The sequence below is a fragment of the Betta splendens genome, chromosome 11 (assembly GCF_900634795.4).
Source record: "Betta splendens chromosome 11, fBetSpl5.4, whole genome shotgun sequence".
Taxonomy (NCBI): Eukaryota; Metazoa; Chordata; class Actinopteri; order Anabantiformes; family Osphronemidae; genus Betta; species Betta splendens.
In genome coordinates, this window is record NC_040891.2 from 6,548,096 (window position 1) to 6,571,985 (window position 23,890).

At 47.0% G+C, this 23,890-nt stretch overlaps 1 protein-coding gene across 4 annotated transcripts in view; it reads left to right on the forward strand.

Moving 5' to 3' along the window:
• csmd2 (CUB and Sushi multiple domains 2) overlaps nucleotides 1-23,890 on the forward strand; it is a 148,169-nt gene that overhangs the window by 92,562 nt on the left and 31,717 nt on the right. For all 4 annotated transcript variants that reach the window (XM_029166976.3, XM_029166977.3, XM_029166978.3 and 1 more), the window contains 20 exons: nucleotides 1,041-1,243; nucleotides 1,365-1,556; nucleotides 2,434-2,572; nucleotides 2,656-2,843; nucleotides 5,529-5,723; nucleotides 6,303-6,419; nucleotides 8,020-8,133; nucleotides 11,648-11,743; nucleotides 11,973-12,176; nucleotides 12,721-12,845; nucleotides 13,845-13,941; nucleotides 14,693-14,797; nucleotides 15,011-15,129; nucleotides 16,363-16,432; nucleotides 17,516-17,632; nucleotides 17,805-18,014; nucleotides 19,090-19,278; nucleotides 21,707-21,884; nucleotides 23,474-23,619; nucleotides 23,713-23,793. In XM_029166976.3, the coding sequence (XP_029022809.1) occupies nucleotides 1,041-1,243; nucleotides 1,365-1,556; nucleotides 2,434-2,572; nucleotides 2,656-2,843; nucleotides 5,529-5,723; nucleotides 6,303-6,419; nucleotides 8,020-8,133; nucleotides 11,648-11,743; nucleotides 11,973-12,176; nucleotides 12,721-12,845; nucleotides 13,845-13,941; nucleotides 14,693-14,797; nucleotides 15,011-15,129; nucleotides 16,363-16,432; nucleotides 17,516-17,632; nucleotides 17,805-18,014; nucleotides 19,090-19,278; nucleotides 21,707-21,884; nucleotides 23,474-23,619; nucleotides 23,713-23,793 (2,885 nt within the window). The remainder of the gene's footprint in view (nucleotides 1-1,040; nucleotides 1,244-1,364; nucleotides 1,557-2,433; nucleotides 2,573-2,655; nucleotides 2,844-5,528; nucleotides 5,724-6,302; nucleotides 6,420-8,019; nucleotides 8,134-11,647; nucleotides 11,744-11,972; nucleotides 12,177-12,720; nucleotides 12,846-13,844; nucleotides 13,942-14,692; nucleotides 14,798-15,010; nucleotides 15,130-16,362; nucleotides 16,433-17,515; nucleotides 17,633-17,804; nucleotides 18,015-19,089; nucleotides 19,279-21,706; nucleotides 21,885-23,473; nucleotides 23,620-23,712; nucleotides 23,794-23,890) is intronic.

The following is a 23,890-nucleotide window of genomic DNA, read 5'->3' on the forward strand; positions in this document are numbered from 1 at the left end:
CATGCTTTCCCCTGGATGCCTGAGCCAGAGATTATTATTTAGCATAAACTACTGGACAGATGTGCACAGATGACTGACTATTTTTTTAATACAGTCAGTATGACTAAACTACCACATTCCGCATGTTCTGAGCTGCTGTCATATCCCTCAGTTCGGTGTCAGGGCTTCTCAGCTGCAGACGGAGGCAAATGAGTTTTCCCACAGAGTTCACATTCATCTGACGTATCTCGGTATCTCCGCGACACGCACCAAAGCCGTTACATCATCCCCGTAGAGCTTTTGAAGCAACATTAGAGAGTGTTTTGGTTTGTTTCACATCTGCTACAGCGAAAAAGAACGCGCAGCGTTGTTGTGATAAACGGCTGCAGCGTGCGCGTGTCAAATGGAGTTCAACGCGGCTCCCTTTATTTGGTGGGCACATTGAAATGAGCCGACAAAACGAGGCTTTAAGTTCGCACCGCAGAAGAAAGCTGCCGCGACGGTTTGTCTGTTAACAACTTTTTACAGTTGGACTGGAGTGTTAACATTACCAGCGTAGCTCATTTAGTCTAAAACACCACTCTCTATCCCTTTTAGTCTCACTGAGCGCATCCAAAACGCATACTTACACATGCTCAGGTTCCAAAGCAACATATTATTATGAGTTTCCTGCGCTCGCACGTACGCAGCTGCGGCGCGCTCCCCATCCAGTGGACCACCAGCTGGCTGACAGCTGTCTGGGCCCAAGTGAAGTGTAGATGTTTTGACAGCATCATCTTTCTGATGTCTAGACCGGAACTATTAAACGCTGTGGCAGATGTATCTGCTTGACTGACACTGTGGAACACGCTCAGCACTCGGGATCCGCTGTTTAGGATTCACCTTCACATGTTAGTTTTTCAGCTTAAGATAATGCTTTTCGTAAACTACCTATTAAATAGAGGGTTTCTTGAACAAAATGTGGCCTGTTATAGTTTTCATAGCAACGTTTTCACCCGAATTTCAAGGTTCCAATGAGAAAATAAACACACTTGGTTCTTTTCTTTCTTTTCCTATACCAGTCTGCATTTCCTGGTTTTCCACACTGAGGAGATTCACGACGTGCTCCGAATCTGGGACGGGCCTCAGGACGGAGGGGTCCTGCTGAGGGAGCTGAGCGGATCAGCGCTGCCCCCAGACGCCCACAGCACCTTTAACACCATCACCCTCCAGTTCACCACGGACTTCTTCACCAGCAAACAGGGCTTCGCTCTGCAGTTCTCTGGTGAGGAGGAAGTATATGTGTATGTAACACGGGTTAATTGGCTGGGAGCTAACTGGATGTCCAGAACAGCAGTAACTGGAGTATGACTATACTGTAACTGAGCCTCCTCCTGCTTCCACAGTTTCTACTGCAACCTCCTGCAATGACCCGGGCCTGCCTACCAACGGGACCCGCAGCGGCGACAGCAGGGAGCCTGGAGACCATGTGGTGTTCCAGTGTGATCCTGGCTACATCCTGCAGGGGGCAAACAGAATCACCTGCACTGAGATCAATGGCCGCTACTTCTGGCAGCCAGACCCTCCCACGTGCACAGGTACTTTGTTAACACAGCATGCAGCCGTGAGTTATGGCTAATGATGCTACATGAGCTGTGACCTGACAAATGTTGTCTGCTTAGTCCTACAAATGCACACGAGTGGAGATCTGACTATTTCATCTGTACTAATTGATGATTTAAAAAAAAAAACATTTCATAACAAAACTAAGACAAAAGAAGACAATATACAAGGTGTGGGCGTAAACCAGCCTGACGCCGTGCCTGCTGCAGTCGACTGGGTGACTTCCCATACTGCTCTGACTTTCATAGAACAGGTAGACAGCACAGGTTCCTAACCTGATTACCTAACAGACTCCTTGAGTGAATCTTAAGTGGCAAACCTGATTGCCATGTTCCCTGGACGTTTCCTGCTATCGACAGACAGAGAGATGTGATTATGCTGCTCCACAGTACCAAAACCGACCCCCCAGTCTGACCTCGACTCTCCCACACATATGTGTGTGTATATATGTATATATGTATATATGTATGCATAAAAAATGTGATCCTACTCAGTTCCCCCAAAAAACTAAATTAAGTTTTTGTCAATTTTAATTAAAACGATTTAATTAGATGCCTTGGTTAATTAGTGCTCAGCTAAATTAATTTGGTTTTATTTTTGTGGGGAGTGTCCTGACACTTAGAGGTGGGATTATAGTAGGTTGGAGTCAATGGACATTAGTTATGTCTCAATTAAGCACATTGTAAGACCTTGCTGCAGGGAAGCCATATCCCATCACATAAAACAGGATCGAGGTTTCAACCTCTTCCGCGCACAACTCCTACCAATGTGAAACCTGTTCATTTGCCACTTTTAATGCTTTTACCCTGTTTTTAAAATGAAGTGAACTAAATCGTTGTTTTCTCTCCATAGCTCCATGTGGTGGGAACCTGACGGGGCCCAGTGGTCTGATTCTGTCTCCAGACTACCCTGAGCCTTACCCACACGGCAGAGAGTGTGACTGGACGGTCACGGTCACACTGGATTACGTCATTGCTCTTAGCTTTAACCAGTGAGCTTCGCTTTGATTTGATGCCGTCTACTTGTTGGACTTCCATTAAATTCAGATATAATTTTGCAAACCTTTGCACCTAGGTTCAGCTTGGAGCCCAGCTACGACTTCTTGCATATCTACGACGGGCCCGACTCGCTCAGCCCGCTGCTCGGTAGTTTCTACGGGACGGACGTTCCAGATCACATTGAAAGCAGCTCCAACACGCTGTTCCTGGCGTTCCGCAGTGACGCCTCCCTCAGCAGCAGCGGGTTCGTGCTGCAGTACACAGGTGGGCACAGGTTTTCCCCTCTACTGCACGTGTCCTCCCATGTCCAGCATAAAAAGATCACGACCACAGCTGTGGATTTAAAATGGCATGTGAGACTTTATCCCCTAAACAGTTCATGTGTTAAAATTCTTCCCCGGCCCGAGAGCGAATGGATTTTACCCCCGTGCTGCTTATGGACCTTGCCGATTGTTTCTTCTTTAACTTTTTCTCCTGTCGGCTGCGAAGCGCATGCGATTAGCGGTGTGAAAAAGAACGGGCCGCGGCGTCGTGATCACCGCAGTCATTATCGATCTGCGCCTCCTTTAGTAGTACTTACAAGAATGAGAACCTGACAGCCCGTGTGCTTAAGCTCAGTTTGATCAGCGCTTTGCGGCTGTACAAAAGCCTTCTCACAGACACAGCAAGACCAAATAACACCTCGTCTTCTCATATCCAAGCTCAGCTGACTGCGGCTTGTTACTTGGGGGTGTTTATTCGCTCACATGAGCCGCTCTGTACCGTGGCTGTATGTTAAAGCCTCTCCCTTAACAAATATACAGACTGTGAACAAGCTTTAAATTAGACGGGGCATCTTCGTTAAGGGCTTCGCTTGAAAGAACAGTGTTAAATCTTCCTAAATCTCCCAGCCTCAATTAGAGCTGTTTAAGGTATCAGACGTTTAACCAATGCCACATCGACTCCCGAGTTCTCCGGTTCCTGGCTGGCGTTCAGATGGGATTTGATCTATGTAAACAGTTTCCCTTTATGCCGTACAGCTCTCACTTAAAGAACTACACATAATTGGGTTCTCTTTTACAGAGCCTGGCCCTTAACTCACTCCGAGCAATGTCTACTGCAGCGTGCGACGCAGTGTGTGATATTGTATGGCCAATCTGGTCGAGCAGATGGACTCAGTGTGTGGCTCCTAAAAACCTCCCTCTCCTCACTTTCCAATTCTCCACACTAATGAACCATAACCAAATAATACATAAATTACCTCCTCGGTTTCAGACAAACAACATGGCACAAAAGCGTGTTTGGCTGCAGGTTCGGGTCTGTTTGGTGAGGAAGCAGCGAGTTGACGAGTTGGCCCCCGCTAATGTTTGGTCAGCCTGTCGCTGAAAATTTCATTACAGAATGTGCCCGAGGTGCTGTCAGCCTCTTTACAAAGCAATTGTTATGTCTCTCTGTTTCCGTGTCTCTGGCCGTGTCTAGTTCGCTTTCTCCAGGGGAATATGTGCGCAAAGTCTTTCCAGGCTTGAGACCCATTTGAATAACACCCATAGACACAGTTAAGGGGGAAAAAAACACACGCATACATACACTCGCATCTCTCTAATTCAGCTCTAAGGTCATTTCTCACTTCACATCCCATCCAAAAAAATTCCGAAACATGTGAATCCAGCCCCATTGTCTCCTTGCACCTGTTAATGTCCCGGGGCCGAGTTTTCCAAATCGCCCTCCCTTGTTGCAGCAAGCGACCTCCTTACCCCTGCGCTGCGTCCGGGGCCAGTGTGCACCTAACGCCTGCTGCATCCATCACTCCTCCACTGTCTGTCCTGCCAGGTGGGCTGCCTTAATGCGGGAGGCGGCTTGAAAAGGGTTTAGATCCAAATCCTCCCCGTGTAAGTGCTCAGCGTGCTTAGAATCGGCGCCCAAGGTGACGGACAGCGCACAAACCTGGCCGAGGCACTCAGCCTGTTCAGCCGTAAAGGGCAACGTCCTGTCTGGTCGCAGGTTTCCAGTTGTCAGGCGTTCGCCCAGAGCTGAAATTTCAGCATATGCACATTGTATTGTGTTGATAACAGTTGAAGCACTAGAAACTGAGAAGCGTTCCGTTAGATGAACAGGAAGCTGCAACAAATGGCTTTCATGAACGCAACTCACAAAAGGAGCCCTAAAAGTGTTTTGTTGTCCCCGCTGACCTGTAGATACAGTTTGCTTTCATCTCATGGAGGCCGAGATAATTCTGGCTACATTTGTCCGCCGAGCACTGAGAACATTTAATTCACAGTTCCTGTTATTTGTCTGTTTCCTGCGATTCTACTACGGACTGTTTAAGATGAAACAGAACAGCTTTGGGCGTTTTTACCATGTTTATTTTATGCGTGAGGCCGTGAAGTGCACTAAATTGACAGGCCTCCCCTCACATGCACATTCTCCACAAGAACAATGTGACGGCAGATTGAGTGAGACGTCTTTCTCACGACTTCAGCGGCGGTGATTGATATGCGGTTGGATATAGTGTGTGAGCGCCGCGCTCCAAGGCCGGGGCGCCGCGTGTTCAGCGGGCGGGGGGGGCGCGTCTCGCGTATGTGCATTGTCTTCTCTAGTCGACTGCACAGCGGAGCGTGGCGTGCGAGGCGGTCGTGTGCAGTCAGCAGACCTTGGGCCAGAACGGTGCCACTCTCAATCAGCTGCCTGTCCGTCTCCACCGCCGCGCGCACCTCCAGCAGCCACAGATGAGAGGGCACCGTCAAGGGCTGGAGAGGAAAGTGTCAGCGAGATATATTTACTGAAAGTGGAAGGCGCACAGAAACGGGGGATGAAAAGGAGCGAGGGGGAGACGGAAGAACAGCAAAATCTAAGGAAACAATTTTCATTCCAGCCCCACTGATGCTGCCTGGTGCAGGAATCCTCCTGTTGAATACCAACGCGCGCTTCCCTTCTGTCGCCGATTTTCCACCGTGTTACCTCTCTCCACAGAGAACCCCAGGGAGTCCTGCTTCGAGCCGGGCCTGGTGCGCAACGGGACGCGGGTGGGCGCCGACCTCAAGCTGGGCTCCACCGTCACCTACCACTGCGACAGTGGCTACACGCTGGAGGGAGACCCAACCCTCACGTGCGTCATGGGGGGAGACGGCAAGCCGAGCTGGAACAGGCCCAAACCCATCTGCACCGGTAAACACTGACATCTGGAGACGGGTGTTAGCAACCTGAGCCGCGCTGCGCGGGCTTATCAAACGCGAGCATGCGGGCGCGTCCGGGGGAGTGCCGCGCTACAGGTTCTCGCGGAGTTTGACGAGAGCGACTCGCTCTGCATATCGGCTCCGCGCCGACATCGACGCGACACGGCTAACGCGCTGTCGCTACGTCCTTCAACGGCACACAATCCGCCGCTTACTGTCTCAAGTGTCATTTCTACGTCAGGTGGAATACGTTAATGTGTAGGCGGGGAAAAAGGAAGACGCCGCCGCATACGGAGCTTTTCTAGGGGCTCCGAGGCCATTGGTGCCTCATCTCACCCAGGCTAACCCTGAGGGACACTCTGAAAACATTGCATTTTCACTGTGGCAAACACCGGGGACTTTTTCCACTCAAAGCCCAATCAGACAAAAAAAGTAATTTAGAAGTGATGTAACTGAAAAGGATGGAGAAACCGTAAGTGAGGGAGAAATGGAATCGGACACTGTTTGGCTTTAGACCTTTTCTCCTGTGTCGGCCCTGTTCCTTCATGTCTCATCTCTGCCTCGTCTCCAGCTCCGTGCGGGGGACAGTACACAGGTTTGGAGGGAGTCGTCCTGTCGCCCGGTTACCCTGGAAACTACAGCAGCGCGAGGACCTGTCTGTACTCCGTGGTCGTGCCTAAGGATTACGGTAAGCCAAGGATGTGCGCTGCCTTGCTATTTTTGGCTGCCTTCTTTAAAAAATTGTCCACGTAAGCGTGTGCATGTGTATATGGGGCCTCATTAAAATCGTACTCTGAAATCCTTACTCTGCTAAGAAAGCGATCTATTGGCTCACTAAATTACATTTATTAGGGCGTTATTCAACTGTTAAAGTGCATTTCTGCACTGGAATTGAGTTTGTCAGGTGCGTAGGAGAAACCAAGTTTGTGGAAAACTTGCAAATGCTCCCACTCACCGTCCTCCTAAGTTGCACTTCAAGTGCTTTAGTCGGAGATTTACAGGATGCCTGTTCCTTCACGGTGACTGATAGTCCCCAAATACATCTGTCCCATGCAGTGAGACAAGCAGTGCTGCGGTGGAGTAATTTTATCACCGTCTTACGCACTAAGCATAGTCTGAGACATGCGCCAGAAATAATCGGTGTCTGGTAGAGCTAGAGTTTCTAGATTTTCACTGTTTACATTTCCTTCTGAAAGGTCACGGCTTGCCTCCGATGTGTGAGCTGATACTGTAGGGCCAGCAAATCATTCTGCAAAGCAAAGCAATGCACACGTGTCACTTAGCTATGCATTAACAGCATCGCACTCCTCTAAAGGAAAGCTCAAGCCCTACTGCTGGTAAATTACACCCAACAGCTTGTGTTTGGCTTTGGACTCTTTCACCCCCGTGTTTTGAAAAGCGGAGGTCACGGTGCCCATTCCGAGGCCGGCACTTTTCCAAAATAACACATCACTTGTGGCCTGTCGGCAACATGTTTCACTCACTCAAGTCAAAACAGCAGACAGAAATTAAAATAATTAAGTCCACATTTGCATTTTGCAAAAAAATGACAACAAGGCCCAAGGCAGGGCACTTTGGTGTGGCCTGGATTCCTCCTGCCTCCCATTAGATCGATGCTCTGGCTTTACCCAGGTGCAGATAACTGGCTTATAATCCATGTAACCATGACCTTTGCCCTTTAACGCACACAGATGAAAAGGACGCACAACAAGACTCACATTGAACAAGTGTAGCGCATAAGCTAAAGTTCTGCCATCTGATCTAATAGAGGGCTCTAGTAGTGCCTCCCCGCTCTCTTTCTCTCCCCTTCATCCTCTTCAGCTTCCTCCTTAACCTGCGATATCCACCCCAACCAAACTAGACGTAGATTGAATGTGAAAGGGCTGAATATGTTCAGGCAATAGAAGCAGAAAGGGTGGTTTGAAAGGATGAAAGCACCATAGCGGAGCTTTAGCTGCACATTGTACAACAGATTGGCTGTCATTGCCCAAGCCTTTCATCTGCTGACAAGCCATCAAGCCCAGACAGGGCTGCTGATCTTCACGTGTAATATCACTATTGGGGTGTGTTGTCATAACTGCTGGCATTATCCACCTTACTTTAAAGAAGACATTTTGATTGAAATTGCTTTTAATAATGTCCCTTTTTAAAATAAATACTGCAGCATCTTTAAAGGATTCTTTGCGCCATTTCACACGTTTCCACTTTGACTGTGATGCTGTGACTGACTTTGGCTCCTTCCAGTTTCCTCTGATGTCAGCTGTCTGTCTCCGTCTTGTCTTTTGTAGTGGTCTTCAGTCAGTTCGCCTTCTTTCAAACGGCGCTGAATGACATCGTGGAGGTTTATGACGGGGCAACGCACCACTCCCGTGTCCTCAGCTCGCTTTCGGGAGCACACACAGGTACTTAACCCTGACACAGGATGGCTGCATTCATTCATACGGGAAATGTAGTGAGATGAACGATATACTAAGCGATGTATGTGCAACTGCAGGTGTCCAAGACAAGACTCGTGCATTTAGCTTTTGCTCCATATTCAATACCAGCGTGCGCCAAATGCGGTTTTAACTTTTACCTGAGCTCCCTGCCATGATGTCTTGAAATGCCTGGGGACTAAATGAAATGTTGCCTTGGTCTTATCCCTTTCACAAGGACCCAGTTAAAGTCAGAGACAAATTGCTGACACAGCCAGAGCTGCCGTGGCTGCAGGTGGGCTCCAGTGAGCTGTAAAACAATTCAGCAGTGACAACAACAACTTAGAGAGTCACGGGGATAACATATCAGCAGACAGGCTCCGCAAGACTGGCCTGCACTTACTGTACACCTGAATTGGTTTTACACAAACACACGTCAACCCTCGCAGTACGTCTGCATGCATTTATATTGGCAAGCGAGAACCACTTGTGTGCAGGTTTTAAGCCAAGGAAGCGACAAAGGGGATTTTTTTTCTCTCCTGCTTCCATCAGGAATAATTTGTACCTGAAACAAAGACACCAACTGAAAGCATTACCATCCTAATGCTGAACTACAACCGTGGAATGATAATATCCACTCAGCGTTTTATTTGTTGGCTGTTTATTTGTTATGTGACTGGAAAAGTGCCAAATTTGCACATGCAAGTGCAGGAATTACCTTTAACAAGCACTGGGGCGCAAGGATGGACACAAACAGGTTGTCAATACGCTGTGGTGTTTATTTTTGCTTAATGAAAATATAATTTACAAACCCTAAACATAAATATTCCTTTAATATATTCTTTACTTTGCAACCGGTGTCCTAAAAGATAAACGGTCATTGGAATACACTTGTTTTCTCAAATGTTATTAATGTGTTCAAAGCCACAACAGGAAATCAAATAAAAGAATGCTTATAGAGCTAAATGTGATAGGAAAGGAAATCCCTTCTTCAACAGTGTTGGGATAAATGCTACAACAGTGTTGATGGGCTACACAAGCAGTGGCTTGAATAAGGGAGGCTCAACCTTTGGAGAGGGGGTAAATCGAAAGGTGTGTAAGTTAAGGGCACCTCTGGATCTCAGGCCGCCCCAGACCTGTGCATCGGCAAAGGCAGAATGATTGCTTTGGTTTATGTGCAGAACTGCCTCGGAAAATCCAGTTGCAGTTCAATAAGCAGGAAGCTACAGTAGAATAACTGTTGCAGAGCAGAGACACTTTGGCAACGGGAGAACTGAAGAGCTGGTGTGCACAGTAACTAGTACATAGTAAGTACCTTAACAACAGCTGGTGGTTTTATTGTTGAGGCAAACGAGGACAAAATGGGTAAATTTAAATACTGTCCATGGTTTGACAGGCGTCAGACTGCACATATGAGCTGAGGCTGCAGACTGCAAGCTGTTATCAAGTGCAGTAAATAATACTAATATGTAGACAGGCACCACGTGTTTAGTGTTTAGGGGAATATCACTTGTCGAGCAGAGTAGTTCGCGGCTGTCAGAACAGGAGGCAGCGTGTTCTCCTTCAAAAGTACGTTTTGAGAAAGTTTTCACAGCGTCTCATTCAATACTATGTTTTATTCTTTTCACGATCAGATCACTCCACTGGAAATGAAAAGGAAATCATCATGATAAATAATAATATGAGGGAAGGGAAAAATGAACGATGAACTGTGGGAATTATAAAAGAATGGGAAAGGACGTGTAGGCAGAAGGGACAAAAGGACTGAATCGAGTAATCAAAGAGACTTATCTAAATGCTAATTTTCAAACCGATGTAAAAAAAAAAAAAACCTGTCAGACACTTGGCCATAATTTTTAATTATGACCAAGAACGTGTTTTTATTCATCTAGTTTAAAAACTTTTATTGCTAATGTGCATCTGTTTTGTTTTTGTGCAACCCAGTCTTTCTTCCTATACACATAAACTGCAACATAATCACAGCTAGAGCGTTCATGTCTGACCTTGCTCCTCTACTACTGTCTTCTGCCCTTGTCAGTCTGTCCCACGCCGGCGTCGAGGGCCATCGTGATGTGCAACATGTTACATGTTTGGCCTGTCTGGATAAACACCCAGCATGCAAAGCAAATTATGAAACACTGCCACCATGACGGCACGCAGCATGGGCGTCCTCTAATAAACTACCCAGCATGCCCAGGGAACATGCGTGGAGAAGGAGCCATCCCTGCCACTGCACTCAAGAGTCCTCACACTCAAAAAAACAGGAGGAATATATTCAAAAGATAGAAGCAGCGAGTGACACGCACACAGAGGAAGATACACAGATGTTGCCTCTGGGGTTAAGCGCGTCTGCCTCCCACTAAAGTGTGACAGCAAGCAGACACAGAGTAATGAGATCCGCTGCAGCGAGCCAGTCAGCAGCACACTGTGAGGAAGACAGAGATGCTCACACTTTGTATCGTGTTCTACATCAGTCAACAAATAGTTTTCCACCACACTAGATACATCATAGGGGGTTTGCTAGTGCTGATGAGGACAGCGGGACATACTGTAATTTGAAACACTCTTCAGATTTTGACACAAATTCTACAGGACGCGTATTTTGTAGGAAAACGATTTGACCATTGCTTTTTTGTGAACGGAGCACAAAAAACTTGCACGTCAGGCAGCACAAATCCCCGCGCGTGGCCACTTTTCTGAATATTTCCAGTCCGGTCGTGCTGAATCAACATGACGAGTCCCATCTAAAACCCGGGAGGGCATGAAAGGCTGCGTTGCCCAGGTGTGGACGGCGGACGGCCTCTGTGCGCTGGTTGCAGCAGGTGACCGTAGGCTCCTGCCTGCACCAAATTCGCTATTAAATCTTGCTGAATGTTAGCAGGAGCTTGATTGTGGAGAGCTTTACGCAGCAGGTGACAAACCGCCGCCAATGCGATTGTGTATTTCTCCCGCAGCCGGTGAAACAAAGCCAGGGGAGGCAGCTGGTTCTGCAGCACCATTACAAACTCTGGCTGACTTTTAATGAGACATGTTGAACTACTGTTGCTCGGGAGAATTCAAAACGGGACTAAACAGTAAATTTGAGATAAAAGATAATAATACTGTGTGACAGTAAAATATCAGGCTGCCGATAATCATCGTGCTTCATTTGACGATCACGCTAGGTTCATCCGTCACACACACACGCACACACACGCTGAAATCGCATATTTTTTTCACACACTACACACACAGTACAATGCTGTGAATGACCACATTGAATGTGCCTATATTTAGAGGCTTGTGTTACTTAATTTTTTTTTTTACAGAATCTGCATTTTGTGTTAGTTTTTTAGCCTCCCTAAATGGCAAAAATTAAATTCTATTGCACCAGGGGGGGAAATATTAGTACAGTAACTGCTCAGACGCCAGCTGACAGCTGTTTGCACTGTATCCTCACAATGACTCAGTGAACACATCTTGTTTGGCAAAAGTACGAAATTGAACTTTTTCTTCGTCTCAGGCGAGTCGTTGCCATTAGCAACCTCCAACCAAGTCCTGATCCGCTTCACCTCCAAAGGCCAGTCCAGCTCCAGAGGATTCCACCTGGTCTACCAGGGTAAGTGTGCGGCGCAGACAGGCACAAAAACAAATCCCGCTGCCTTGTTCCTTTCCGACTCCCTGTGTTCCGGCGGCCCCAGTCCGCCTCCATAATAGATAAACCCTTGAATGATTTAGAAGGATTCACCTTCGGCCAGTGTATTAGCTGTGACTTGTTTACGTGTACATGTGCAGTAGTGTGCCGACCGCTACGGTAATTAACAATCATTCCCTCCTCCTCTCCAAAGCGGTGCCACGCACCAGCGCCACCCAGTGCAGCTCTGTCCCCGAGCCACGGAATGGCCGCCGTATGGGGAACAACTTCGCGGTCGGCGCGGTGATCCGCTTCGAGTGCAACCCGGGTTACGTGCTGGAGGGATCGGGCGCCATTGAGTGTCTGACGGTTCCCAACGCCCTGGCCCAGTGGAACAGCTCCATCCCCAGCTGCATAGGTGCGACAAACCAACACAGACAGCCACCGGGTTGTCGTCCGCCTCCTTCCGTCAGAGCTCCTTCCCTGTTTTAACCTTCGGTCTCCAGCCTGTCCTGCGTCTGTGTCTGTCGCCCTCTCGTCGCTGGCACAGATGTGGGCTGTCGTCACAGGTGCCAGGCACCACTGGGGGTCACGCGTGCAGACACGTGTGGACGCATCCGTGTGCACTGGATAATACACACCTCGACTCACACGACGTGCAGCTGTAGCAGGTGGTGCTGCGCTGTCACCAGATGTGTAGACGTGCAGAGAAACCTGAATAGACTGTAGACAACTCTAATGAGCGTAGTCTGTTCATGTGTGTTTCTGTGGATCATAGTAATTTAGCTTTAGCATGTTTTAAAATTAGCTCAAACGCTTAAAATATGTGAAAATACAATTGTAATTTCCAAGTTAACGTTTTTGCACGCTAATATTTTATACATTGTATTATTTTGTTCCACCTGCTGCTGTTGTGTACAACCTGTAGCAATGACGCATGGGGCACATGTTTTTTTCAACAGTTCCATGTGGAGGCAACCTGACCCATAGAACTGGCACAATCTTATCGCCTGGTTTTCCTGAGCCTTATCTCAACAGCCTCAACTGTGTGTGGAAGATCACCGTTCCCGAAGGATCGGGAATTCAGGTCTGTGGAAAGTTTCTGCTCGATGAACAACGTTGGAATAATCGGATTGGTCGGACGTGCTGTCCGGTTGCAGCGAGTTTGATCTGAATTGGAATAAATCGAAAACAAACACATGACCTTGGTGCCATCTCTAGACTATTAGCTTCTACACCTCAGCTGTGTATTTGATAGGACTAGTACATAGAATCTGTACACTCTGCATGACAGAAAGAGTCTGACAACGATACAGTATATGATGGTCTCCGACACTGTGTGACGCATTAACCGCATCCACTTGTGTGAACCCGCTGCGCCGGAATCGGCCTCGTTCACCACTGCTCCGCCTTATCTCCCCCCAAGCCGCTGTCCCCTTTATCTCCCTGTCTGTTTCTCCCACGGTCGCTCCCCCTTCTGCCGGCGTGGGCTAACGCGTCGGACTGGAGTGTCACGATCCGGAGGAGAACTTAAAGGGCCGAGGTGCCTTGCCGGCACATTTTGCCGCGGCGCCCTAATGAAAGATCAATCTGTGATCTGCCTTGTCTCCCCGAGGTGCACCAGAGCCTCCGCCGTCCCTTTAATTGGCTCATATCCCATTTATAAGGGATCCGAGGAGAGGGGTCTGCGAGGGGATGTGAGAGGGAGGCCTGGACAAAGTGAAGGAATGAAATGGGTCACATGAAAGCTGAAGAAGTGGATGGGTTTTAGCTAAAGGCGGAGAGAGCTCTACTGTATGACAACCCTTAGCACCCATTCACCGGACTGCTCTGATAGCGTTACATAAATCATATCGGTCTAATGGGCTGCCTTCATGGGAATCCACAATGTTATTTTTGCAAGATGTGCAACGTTACTCGAAGGCGTAGTGAAATTTTTTCCCTCTCAATAATCCGCAACGCTGTTTATCATTTCCTTTCACGTCCAATGACGCCGTTTCCTTCACCTCATCCTTTTGTCTGTCTCTACTGATGTCTCTTCTCACTAATTACGCTTCCCTTCCAACCCCTCTTCTCCCTGTGTCAGATCCAGGTAATCAGCTTTGTCACAGAGCAGAACTGGGACTCGCTGGAGGTGTTCGACGGAGGAGACAACACCGACACCATGCTCGGCAGCTTCTCAGGTAACGCCGCCATGTGTTTGCGCAGGTGCTTTTATTTTCTCGGGGCTGTTTAATCACGCTTCCCCCCCAAACGCGTTGTAGCAATCGGTCATAGACGCCAGGCCAGAAAGCACAGTCAAGCAAAATAATTAGTGTAATAATCAACAATCTGGAACCCTGTATTTGTTAACTAGCTCCTGCCGCGCTTAAAACCGAGGGCCTCGCTCGGCACAGTTGGCTCAGCATCACTCAGTCAGTTGATTTCCGAGCGTAGTCGTGGGAAAGCATCGACGTTCCAGCTGTTTGAGTTTCCCTTGCTAAAATCGTGGCACATCTCCACAAAGGTGAGTCGTCTTTGCGGAGTCGAGGTAAACGTTTGTGTACTGTATCGGTGTTCCCCGCCTCGCAGCGAGAATGCGGCAACAGGGAATCCTCTTTTTTGTTTGCGCTTGGAACCCGACCAAAAGTAAATATTACAAGCACCCTGATGTAAAGAGATGAAAGAGAAAAGCCAAGCTGAGAAATTGGAGTTATTAAACCACCAATTTTAGGTCATGTTTTTAAACGTGAGATCGTTGTTTCCTGGATATTGTTGTCTTTTAATGACTAGAAGCTGAATATCTACATATCGGAATAAACAATGAGCTCCTCTCCTTTCATTTGATGATTTCTCCTGCCTACATGTTCTCTGCATGCAGCAGGCTCGGCCGCCATACTGTACAGTATGCAGGAGATAGAATCGCTTAACTCCACTATTAATCTTATCCCGAAGGCACAACGGTCCCAGCGCTGCTCAACAGCACCTCCAACCAGCTCTACCTTCACTTCTTCTCTGACATCAGTGTGTCTGCGGCTGGATTCAGGCTGGAATACAAAAGTAAGTCAAAGCACTCCTTGATGCAAAGATCTAATAATGAGGACTAGCGTTGCATCATATAGGGGAAGCATTGCTAGAGATTCTACACATGATGTGTCCTAATTCCTATTTTACATTATATATATTTATATTTTATGTGTAATTTTTACATAAGCTTTTCCTCGTTCTTCATTTTCTCCACTATTCTATTTCTCCACACTTTTATCTTTTAAGCGGTGTCACTGACCAACTGTCCAGAGCCGGTGGTTCCCATGAACGGTATAAAGGTCGGGGAGCGTCTGCAAATGAATAATGTGGTGTCTTTCCAGTGTGAACCCGGATACACTCTGCAGGTAACGTCTCCCGCTGTGGCACTTGCTGAATGCTAGTCACGATGAGGCTCGTCCTCCAGCACAGGGCACGGTCAGATGACTCACATGCAATAGATAAGTGGATCGCGTTGCTGAGCATTTTCTAGGTTTATTTAAGGCGCGAGCTGTTTGCCGTTCAGCCTCGAGGGCTGAAGAGTGAACTTGATGAACTGATTATATCAGTGTGACTGCATCTGTGTAAATATAATAATATGCAGTGTTCATCTAATTGACTCGGAGCGACCTATTTGGAAACTGCCTGTGTGGTTGGTTATGAGCCATTGTTGTCATCCACAGCTTAACGATTCTCTCCCTGGGTTTGTCCAATCATCCAAAGCATTCAAATGGAGGATGGGCATCCTTCATTAGCTGGCTGTAGTTTGTAGGGCTTGGTGCTTATCATCCCGGCTTCAGCGCGGATGGAACATGGATGCTGTATCCTGCACCTTCCTGTGTGAAATTCACTGTACAGTAGACAGGAGGACTGTGTGTTCCCACCAGTTCTTACTCCCTGTCCTCATCTAGAGCTTGGGTTCCAGCTCCTAATAATAGATGATAGTCCAGCAGCCACGCTGGCATTTATTTAAAGTAGATATATTGAAACAGTTGAAAAAATTATCTCAATTCTGTGTTTCGTCCTCATTTTCATGCCCAGTCCTTTCACTTCTTTATAAGTCAACGTCCAAACGCCGTTTCCTCAGCAACATGAGACATTATTTTTTCATTTTACTAAGCGTTTAGTGTTATGCTGCTAATTTGCACAATTATGTAAATGCACCAGATGTAATTTAACAGACTAAAACTACATTAAGACACACTAATGCTAGAATCACACCATCTCAACTGGTCGATGTTCATCCTCCTGTGAGTGTATTGTCGATGGTCATTCGCATTTTAACGTCAGCAAATGAAAACATTTCATCTTGGTTAATCATCGTACAAAGTCAGCGGCGTTCAGGTCGTAGCAGAAAAGGGCCACGTCGTTCCATTCTCTTCTCTGCGTATGATCGTCTCAACGTGCCCGTGATGCCGCATCTCCATTGGTCTGTCACTTCAGATGGATTTAGTCATTTAGCCGCCACGCGAAGCCGTGCGGCGAGAGGCAGCAGGTTCACATAATTAGAGCGACAGACGAGTGACAGCGAGGAGAACAAATGAATTAACTGTCTGCTCTTTTGCACTTTTGTCTCCGTGCCTGTTGGATGCCGCCTGCAGGGGAACTCGCACATCACCTGCATGCCTGGAACCGTGAGACGGTGGAACTACCCGCCTCCTCTTTGCATAGGTGAGAGTGTTACTAGCTCTTTTCTCTTCGTGCTTGTAGCCTGTGACTGTATTAGAGACGACTCCACCAGATTTGACTGAGAGCCTTTAGTATTTCAATCTTGGAAGTTGAGCATGTGCACTAGAGGAAACTACAGTTCAATGTCGTTTTTTCTCCACCTTGCCGGTGAGGAAGCCTTGACGAACGTGTTTCACTTATTGGTTCAACCTGCTATCGCCTAATTAGTTCCATCTCAGGCCATGATTGGTTGAAGTTGAGGGACGATTCATTGTGTTTACAGGCATCAGCAGTTTCCTGATTACCTCAGGGCTTTTTTTTTCCTCAGGACAACATTTAACCCATTACTTACTCCTTACACAGTCCTAATGCTACAGCACTCTTGGTTTTCTTCCTCTGACTTATGTATATGCTGTTTGGCTCATTTAGCTCTTAATCCTCCTCCTTGTGTTTGCTTTTTCCCCTTGCAATACTCAATTCTTTTTGCCTTGAGTCAGCTTATTCGTCTACTGTGATTTCCACCATTCTTTTATTTCATTTTTTTGTAATTTTGGTGCAGGAATCATTCACTCTTTTCATCTTGCTTGATCCCCATATTCTCTGCCACTCAATATGTGTGTGCCTTTCTCTCCTTTTCTTCTTGTTTCACCTCTTTTCAGGCTCTTGTGAGTCCTAGTCCTGGATTTCAGTCGATGGAAACATTTATCTATTATAGAGTTTAAGATGAAAGGAGAAGATCAAGAGCAGAGAAATACATAATATACAGTACCTTTGTATATATCATAAGGGGAAACAGCAGATAAATTGTCCTTTTGTTGAGATGCTGCGTCTTTAAGTTTCAACCATGTTCTTCTTGGTACAGTACTTAAAGTGTGTGCACTTACGAGCATGTGCTGAATGAATTAAAGCCTTTGGTTTAGCTCTACAGGCTGTTTCTCCTAGCTTTTTATTTCTCCAGTGTAGCAGTCAAGGGCTCCATCTACTACTCAAAAGATATGCGCTGAACCATGTTTTGTGTAAGTGTTCTAATCTGGGAGAGTCGCTATGTGCAGTTGCTAATAAGATGCTTTGTCTGCCCTCTGCCAGCTCAATGTGGTGGAATTCGGGAGGAGATGGAGGGCATGATTCTCAGTCCCGGTTTCCCTGGCAACTACCCTAGCAACAGTGACTGCACCTGGAGAATCTACCTGCCAGTTGGTTACGGTGGGCACCACGAGAGGCTACGCTTTAATTAGAATTCGCAGGGCTGGGTTGTGGAGTTGTAAACGCGATTGGTTAAATCAATTTGCATGTGAGAGCCCTGGTACCGGTACTGTGAAGAAGATAGTGGCATTCCGTTCTGACACTTTTTATCTCATCTTATTTTTTTTCCCAGGAGCCCACGTTCAGTTCCTCAACTTCTCCACAGAGGCCAACCATGATTTCCTTGAAATCCGCAACGGGCCCCTCGATACGAGCGCAGTGATTGGACGATTCAGTGGCCAGGATGTCCCCTCCTCCCTTCTTACTACCTCCCATGAGACCACAGTCTACTTCCACAGTGACCATTCACAGAACAAGCCAGGTTTTAGGTTCGAGTACCAGGGTAAGAATCTTTACATTATGATGCATGACACTGGAACAATTTTATGAGCTATATTCCTGACTGAGATGGAGTCTTGGCTATTCAAAACTAATCAGCCCAGGCAACTAGTAAAGTTCACAGTTCTATAAAACTCTAAGTTATAAAACTGTTGATTACCTTAAACCATTTCTTGCTGTGTGCTAGTAAAAAGCTTTTTTTCATATCTGCATGGCTGCAGGTATAAATTACCCTTGTGTGAAAATGCAACAAGCGCACAAAGTTTGTGTTCTGTGATTCAACAAACGAGCTGGCAAATCGTAAGGTTGCATTGTGCATTTACATAATTATGTGTACATTAGCATATAAATCAAGCATTATATTTGCAGATACACCCCTTTTGCAGCATTTGCATGAGTTATCTCCTACAAAAGAAAGCCACGATCCATAGAAATCAATTTCTTTAGTCATATTTATATCCTGGCTCTTCAAGGCTCAGTGCCTGCTCTGCTTTTGTATCCACGAGGAGGAAAAAAATAATATTTACCCACACTTACTGATGACTGCCTCACACTCCACAAGTCAAACCTGCCTCTGGCATTTTTTTCTACTTCTAAAAAACCCCTGTCAGAGGAGGAGGAGGAGGCAGAGAGAGCAATGAGAAGGTTGAGCAAAAAGAGAAGGAACAACTGAGGGATGAGGAAGAGGAATTAAAAGTAGAAAGTAAAAATAGAATCTATTCTAGTAGGAACCCGATGTTTGTCTAGAAGCAGAGTTTTCACGTACTGGGGAAAAGCTGTGGCGCTTCTGTGACCTGATTGTTGAATTCCAAGCAGCCAGGTGGTCGGATCACTGTGGCCTCCCACAGAGATAATTAAAAAATAAGTACTCAGAATCGGTGCTTTCACGGATCTGCTGATCTGATTAAACGGGTACAGGGTGCTATTTTTTCAGCAGGGGCATTTTTATTTTGCCTTTTTTGCCATTTCACAGTAGTAGAGCACTAGATCACTTACAACATGGCTTAATACTGTAAAAAGATGCTCCCTAAATGGGAAATTTGACGTAATGCATTTAACAGCTCCTCTTTCTCCGCCAGCATATGCGCTCCAGGAGTGTCCTGATCCAGAGCCTTTCCATTACGGAGCCGTGGTGGGCGCAGGGTACAACGTGGGCCAGTCCATTTCCTTCGAATGCCTGCCTGGGTATCAGCTCACGGGACATTCCATCCTCACCTGTGAACATGGCACCACACGCAACTGGGATCACCCTTTCCCTCGCTGTGAAGGTACCAATGAAACCAATAACGTCCTGCCCGGAACGCACTGATCTTAGAACATCATTAGAGCGTCTGTGGTCATGACGATAATGATTATCTATTATGAATAATGCAATTAAGCTGAATTATCATCCCCCATTAATAAAGCAAAGTCCTCCTCAATGGGAATCAATACTTTGCTAAAGAGGAATGGAGACAAATCAAAGATGAATAAAACAGGGGCATAACTGAGCGGAGACGTAATGGCCACTCTTTCGCTCGCCTCGTCCTTGACCCAGATTCTCACACTCTGGCTGTCGACCATTCATTAAGGTGGCCAGCATCAAAAACACAGGTTATGGCTGTGACACTGGAACTTTGAACGGGCGGGGAAATGAATGAGAGACGACGGGATAAAAAAGGCAGAGGGAACGGGAGCCAGGAGTTTGTCTTACGTATCGCATATGTGCATGCGCGCATTCAGTACATCCCCACTTTATATGAATGAAACGCCGCGTACGAGGAAGCGCTCCTCGAGGGGAGGACGCCTCCCGCCGCGTCTGACTGCGAGCGGAATGGAATTGGCTTTAATGATGGGACCTGGTGTGAGGAAGTGATGTAGCCGGAGATGAAGTGGCTGGAAATATCTCAGTCCTAATGTGATAAATATGCCTGAACGCACAGACGCACAACAACTGCCATTTACGATTTAACCTCGCTTCAAATGTCTCCTTTGTGTCAGACAGGAAATCTTGTCTCTCAAAAAAATCCACTGAAATCCTTCCCGAGTTCTGTTCTCTTTGTTAATCGTCAAAATGCATACTGTAAATTTCTGCCTTAGCAGCAAAGTAGATGTATTGATCTTTTGATCACATCTCCTCGCAGCTAATATGTAGTCATTAAAACATGGCAGCAAACCATGTTGTACCACCTTTCCTTGATCCTGCACAGCTCAGTACAACCTGGTCCTCCGTCTCTCTGTCACTCCATTGTTTGCATAGATTTCCTCCGGGGGCGATGTCAGACATTGATTTTTCTTACCTTGGCTCCATTCACCTTCTAGCCTGCTATTAAAACCACACTGTGCGGTGTCTATAACATGCATGCTTTGTCTCAGCTTCTTTCTGTGAAAAACCTTTGCCCCTTAGTTATCAGTTATTTTGTCACTACTTCTTTTACTATTTTCATTTTTAGCCCCAATCCAAATTTTTTAATAAGGGCTCTATGCAAACATTGAGCCCAATGTGATGCTTGTATTGATACACAGTACAGCAAATAGGCATCAAACATGTGTCTGATCCACTGGATCTGACACTCTATTTATTCACTCGCATTATTCCTGAGTTACTTGATCTCTTATAAGAAATAACTGGGATGATGCTGTTTTATGGAAGGAATGACCTATAAACTAGTTTGAATTCAACACATGGTTACTATGGTAACAGATGTGCCATTTGAAAAGTGAACTTTAACACTTCACTTTTCAAACAAGTTCCAACTTATCTGCTTCAACGAAAGTCTAGAAGTGGTGCCGCTTCTTCCGCACGCGAGTCTGCAGAGCGCGGCTGAGGTTTATTCAGCCGGTCTGATCGATAGCTCATTTACCAGACGAGGCAGCAGCGCAGTGGCCAGCCAACCGTGGGGTTAAAGCAGATGGCTGTGTGACATTAGCACACACACCGCCTACAAAACGGAGAGGAAAACATGGAATCTCCCCTCTGGAAATGACGACACACGTACGGCGATCCGAGGCTGAATACCCTCTCCGGGTTGCATGGGGAACGCCTGCACTACTGTGATTACTAATCCTTCCTGATTTCCCCTTCTGCACCACTGTGAATTTGGGGTGTCTCTGAGGGCACCAGCAGGAATGTTCTGATTGGTAATCACTGATTAAGAGTAGGTTGGAACCTCCTGGGTTCCAGTGGAGCATTCGAAATGTAGTTATGTACAATTTCTCCATACAGAGTGTGTGTGTGTGTTTTTGTAAACCTCTGCACGCCAGGCATGTGTGGAGTGATGTCCTCTCTGATACTGACATCCTGATGTGGAGATGCTGCTGTAACATTAATCTACAGTACACATCCAGGTGGACATAGTCACGATTATCCACTCTTGTATACACACACTGCACCAACCCCCACCTCATGCTGCTCTCTCTCCCCGTCCCTCCTCGCCCCCAACGGGAAAGGGTTGAGGCCTTATCTTGGCTAAACACTCCATCCAAGTCCCACTTGCTAACAGGCTTTACTGGCTCATTTTTAGCAGACGGGCGTCTGGCCACTACATGGAGAGCGAAGGAGAAAGGGAGATAGACACCGAGGAGGGAAAGCAAATGAAGACAGGGATAAAAATCCCCTTTTTCCACCGATCGCGGCTAAATTCTGTGTCCGTCCTCTTGTTCCTGCCCCCTCATGTATTTACACAACGCCTCCTCTCGCCCCTTTCCTCCCATCAGTGCCCTGCGGTGGGAACATCACGTCAGACAACGGGACCATCTTCTCCCCGGGCTACCCGGAGGAGTACCCCAGCTCCGCCGACTGCTCCTGGCTGATCACCGTGGCTCCTGGCTTTGGAATCAAACTCAACTTCACTCTGCTGCAGGTTCACGGGCTCAACAACTTTATCACTGTCTGGTAAGAAACGCTGTGGATGCGGTTGGTTTAGTGAGGACTAAACGCACGTTGTAAACACCCCAATTTACTTAAGTTAAGTTCCCTTGGAATGTTTTCGGTGAATATTTATACGGTTGCTCTTCCATTTGCAGTGTTTTAAATATCTCCCTACCTGCCAAGTGTCGTATTGCAAACCTGAGTGAGGACCCATTTAGCACCAACCTCACTTTTCATCCGCTGCCATCTTCTCCGCTAACACATGGCCTCCCACCACATCGCCCTTGTTTATCAACCACCCCTCAAATAACCGCTCATGTCAGCTTTGCTCTTTCACTTCATCTCTACCTTTCTTGTGTAATTGTTGCGCTCTTCATGCCCCCGTTTGTTCCCTCACATGGAAAGTAATTAATGGCAGCAAGGGATTTAATTTTAATATTATATCTTCAACGCAGAGTAATTGAATGACGGCAGCGGATTACATTTTTGTATTACCTATATTAAATGCTAAGCACAAACATGTAGCATGTAATGAATCCCCCCCACCACCACACACACTCGTTTGAAAGGTGTATGTTTTCGTGCCTGACTAGGTATCACAGGATAAAGCTTCCTTTCATCACCTCTATAATGCACGGCTGGTCCTGCCATATGTGCGGCCAAAGACAGGATTTTGCATGCATGATGGTTGCCAGTCCCAGTTGATCCCCTCTCTCTGGGACAAAGTCCAAAGGTCCCACTTCTCAGTGAGACCGGAGATCTGACTGTCACCCAATCTGGCAACTGGACAACCACATGAAAGGTCTGCATGGCACCGCGTGACACCTGTGTTCTCCAAACTGTTTCTTCTCCTTCTGAGGAAATGAGTTGGTCAGTATTTTCCACACAGGGGTGGTCAACTTGACTAAACTATACCAAAACATCCACTGTTGCTTCCTCCATAAGTGTTACTCTTTACTAACCAGTTCCCCAACAAGATGAGGACTATCATCCCCAGGTTCCAGTTACCTCCACTGTGTATCTAACCACAGAACCAGCGAGCCAGGGAAATGGGCTTCGTAATGGCGGCTTGGCCAGAGAGCTGTCAGGCAGCGGTCCCTAGCCAGCCGTTTCCAGAGCTGCTTGTAATCTCCCATGCCCAGTCAGACAGCCAAAGACAGATGGTTTTTAAGCTGAATGGTTGTGGCAGGAATTTGGGAGCTGGCTTAATCGGCCGTGCCCACACCAGGGGACTGCCAAGGCTGGGCCACAGCCTTCGGAGACACTCCCATCAGATGGCAGTTAGCAGCAACAGTGCAATCCAGACCTGTCATTCCGTGCTTATCTGTAATTTTTACCTTATTTCAACATAATAACCCAAAGCTGCAGAGAGTAATTACTGTACCGGTAGTTATGATGAAGTGAGAGCAGCTTGATTATAGTCTGGCTGCTGGAAGCTGGTTGACTCTCACCCGACACGTGGCCTTTGGCTTTCACACATACACAGTGTGTGTTACAGAGCCTCCAAGTGCTGGAAACCAAAGCGAAACCTGCGTAAGGGCTGCTGACACAGACGTTAATTATGGCCACTGTATGCTGTATGTGTGACTCATAGTTGACCTTTGTCTTCTCAGGGACGGTCCACAGGAGACTGCCAGGAAGCTGGGAGTTTTCATTGACGGAGAACCCAACGAACCACCGAGCAGCACGTCCAATCAGGTGCTGATACGTTTCCGAAGCAACACTGAGAAGGGTGGGCTGTTCCGCATCAGCTACCAAGGTATTTACTCAGCCGACCCTTATACTTATAGGTCACTGTATTTCATGCATATTCTGCGTTTAACGCCTTGTGTTTCTCACCCTGCCACTAAAGCCTACAGGCTACAGTACTGCCTGCCTCCTCCCATCATTCCCAATGCAGAAATCCTGATGGCGAGCAAGGAATTTAAAATTGGTAGGTGGAAAAGCTGTCACAAAAACCATATTTACAGTCAAGCAGACGTACTCACCACAGGTAGTAGATCTGTGTCCTTCTCTGCTAGTTTGTATTG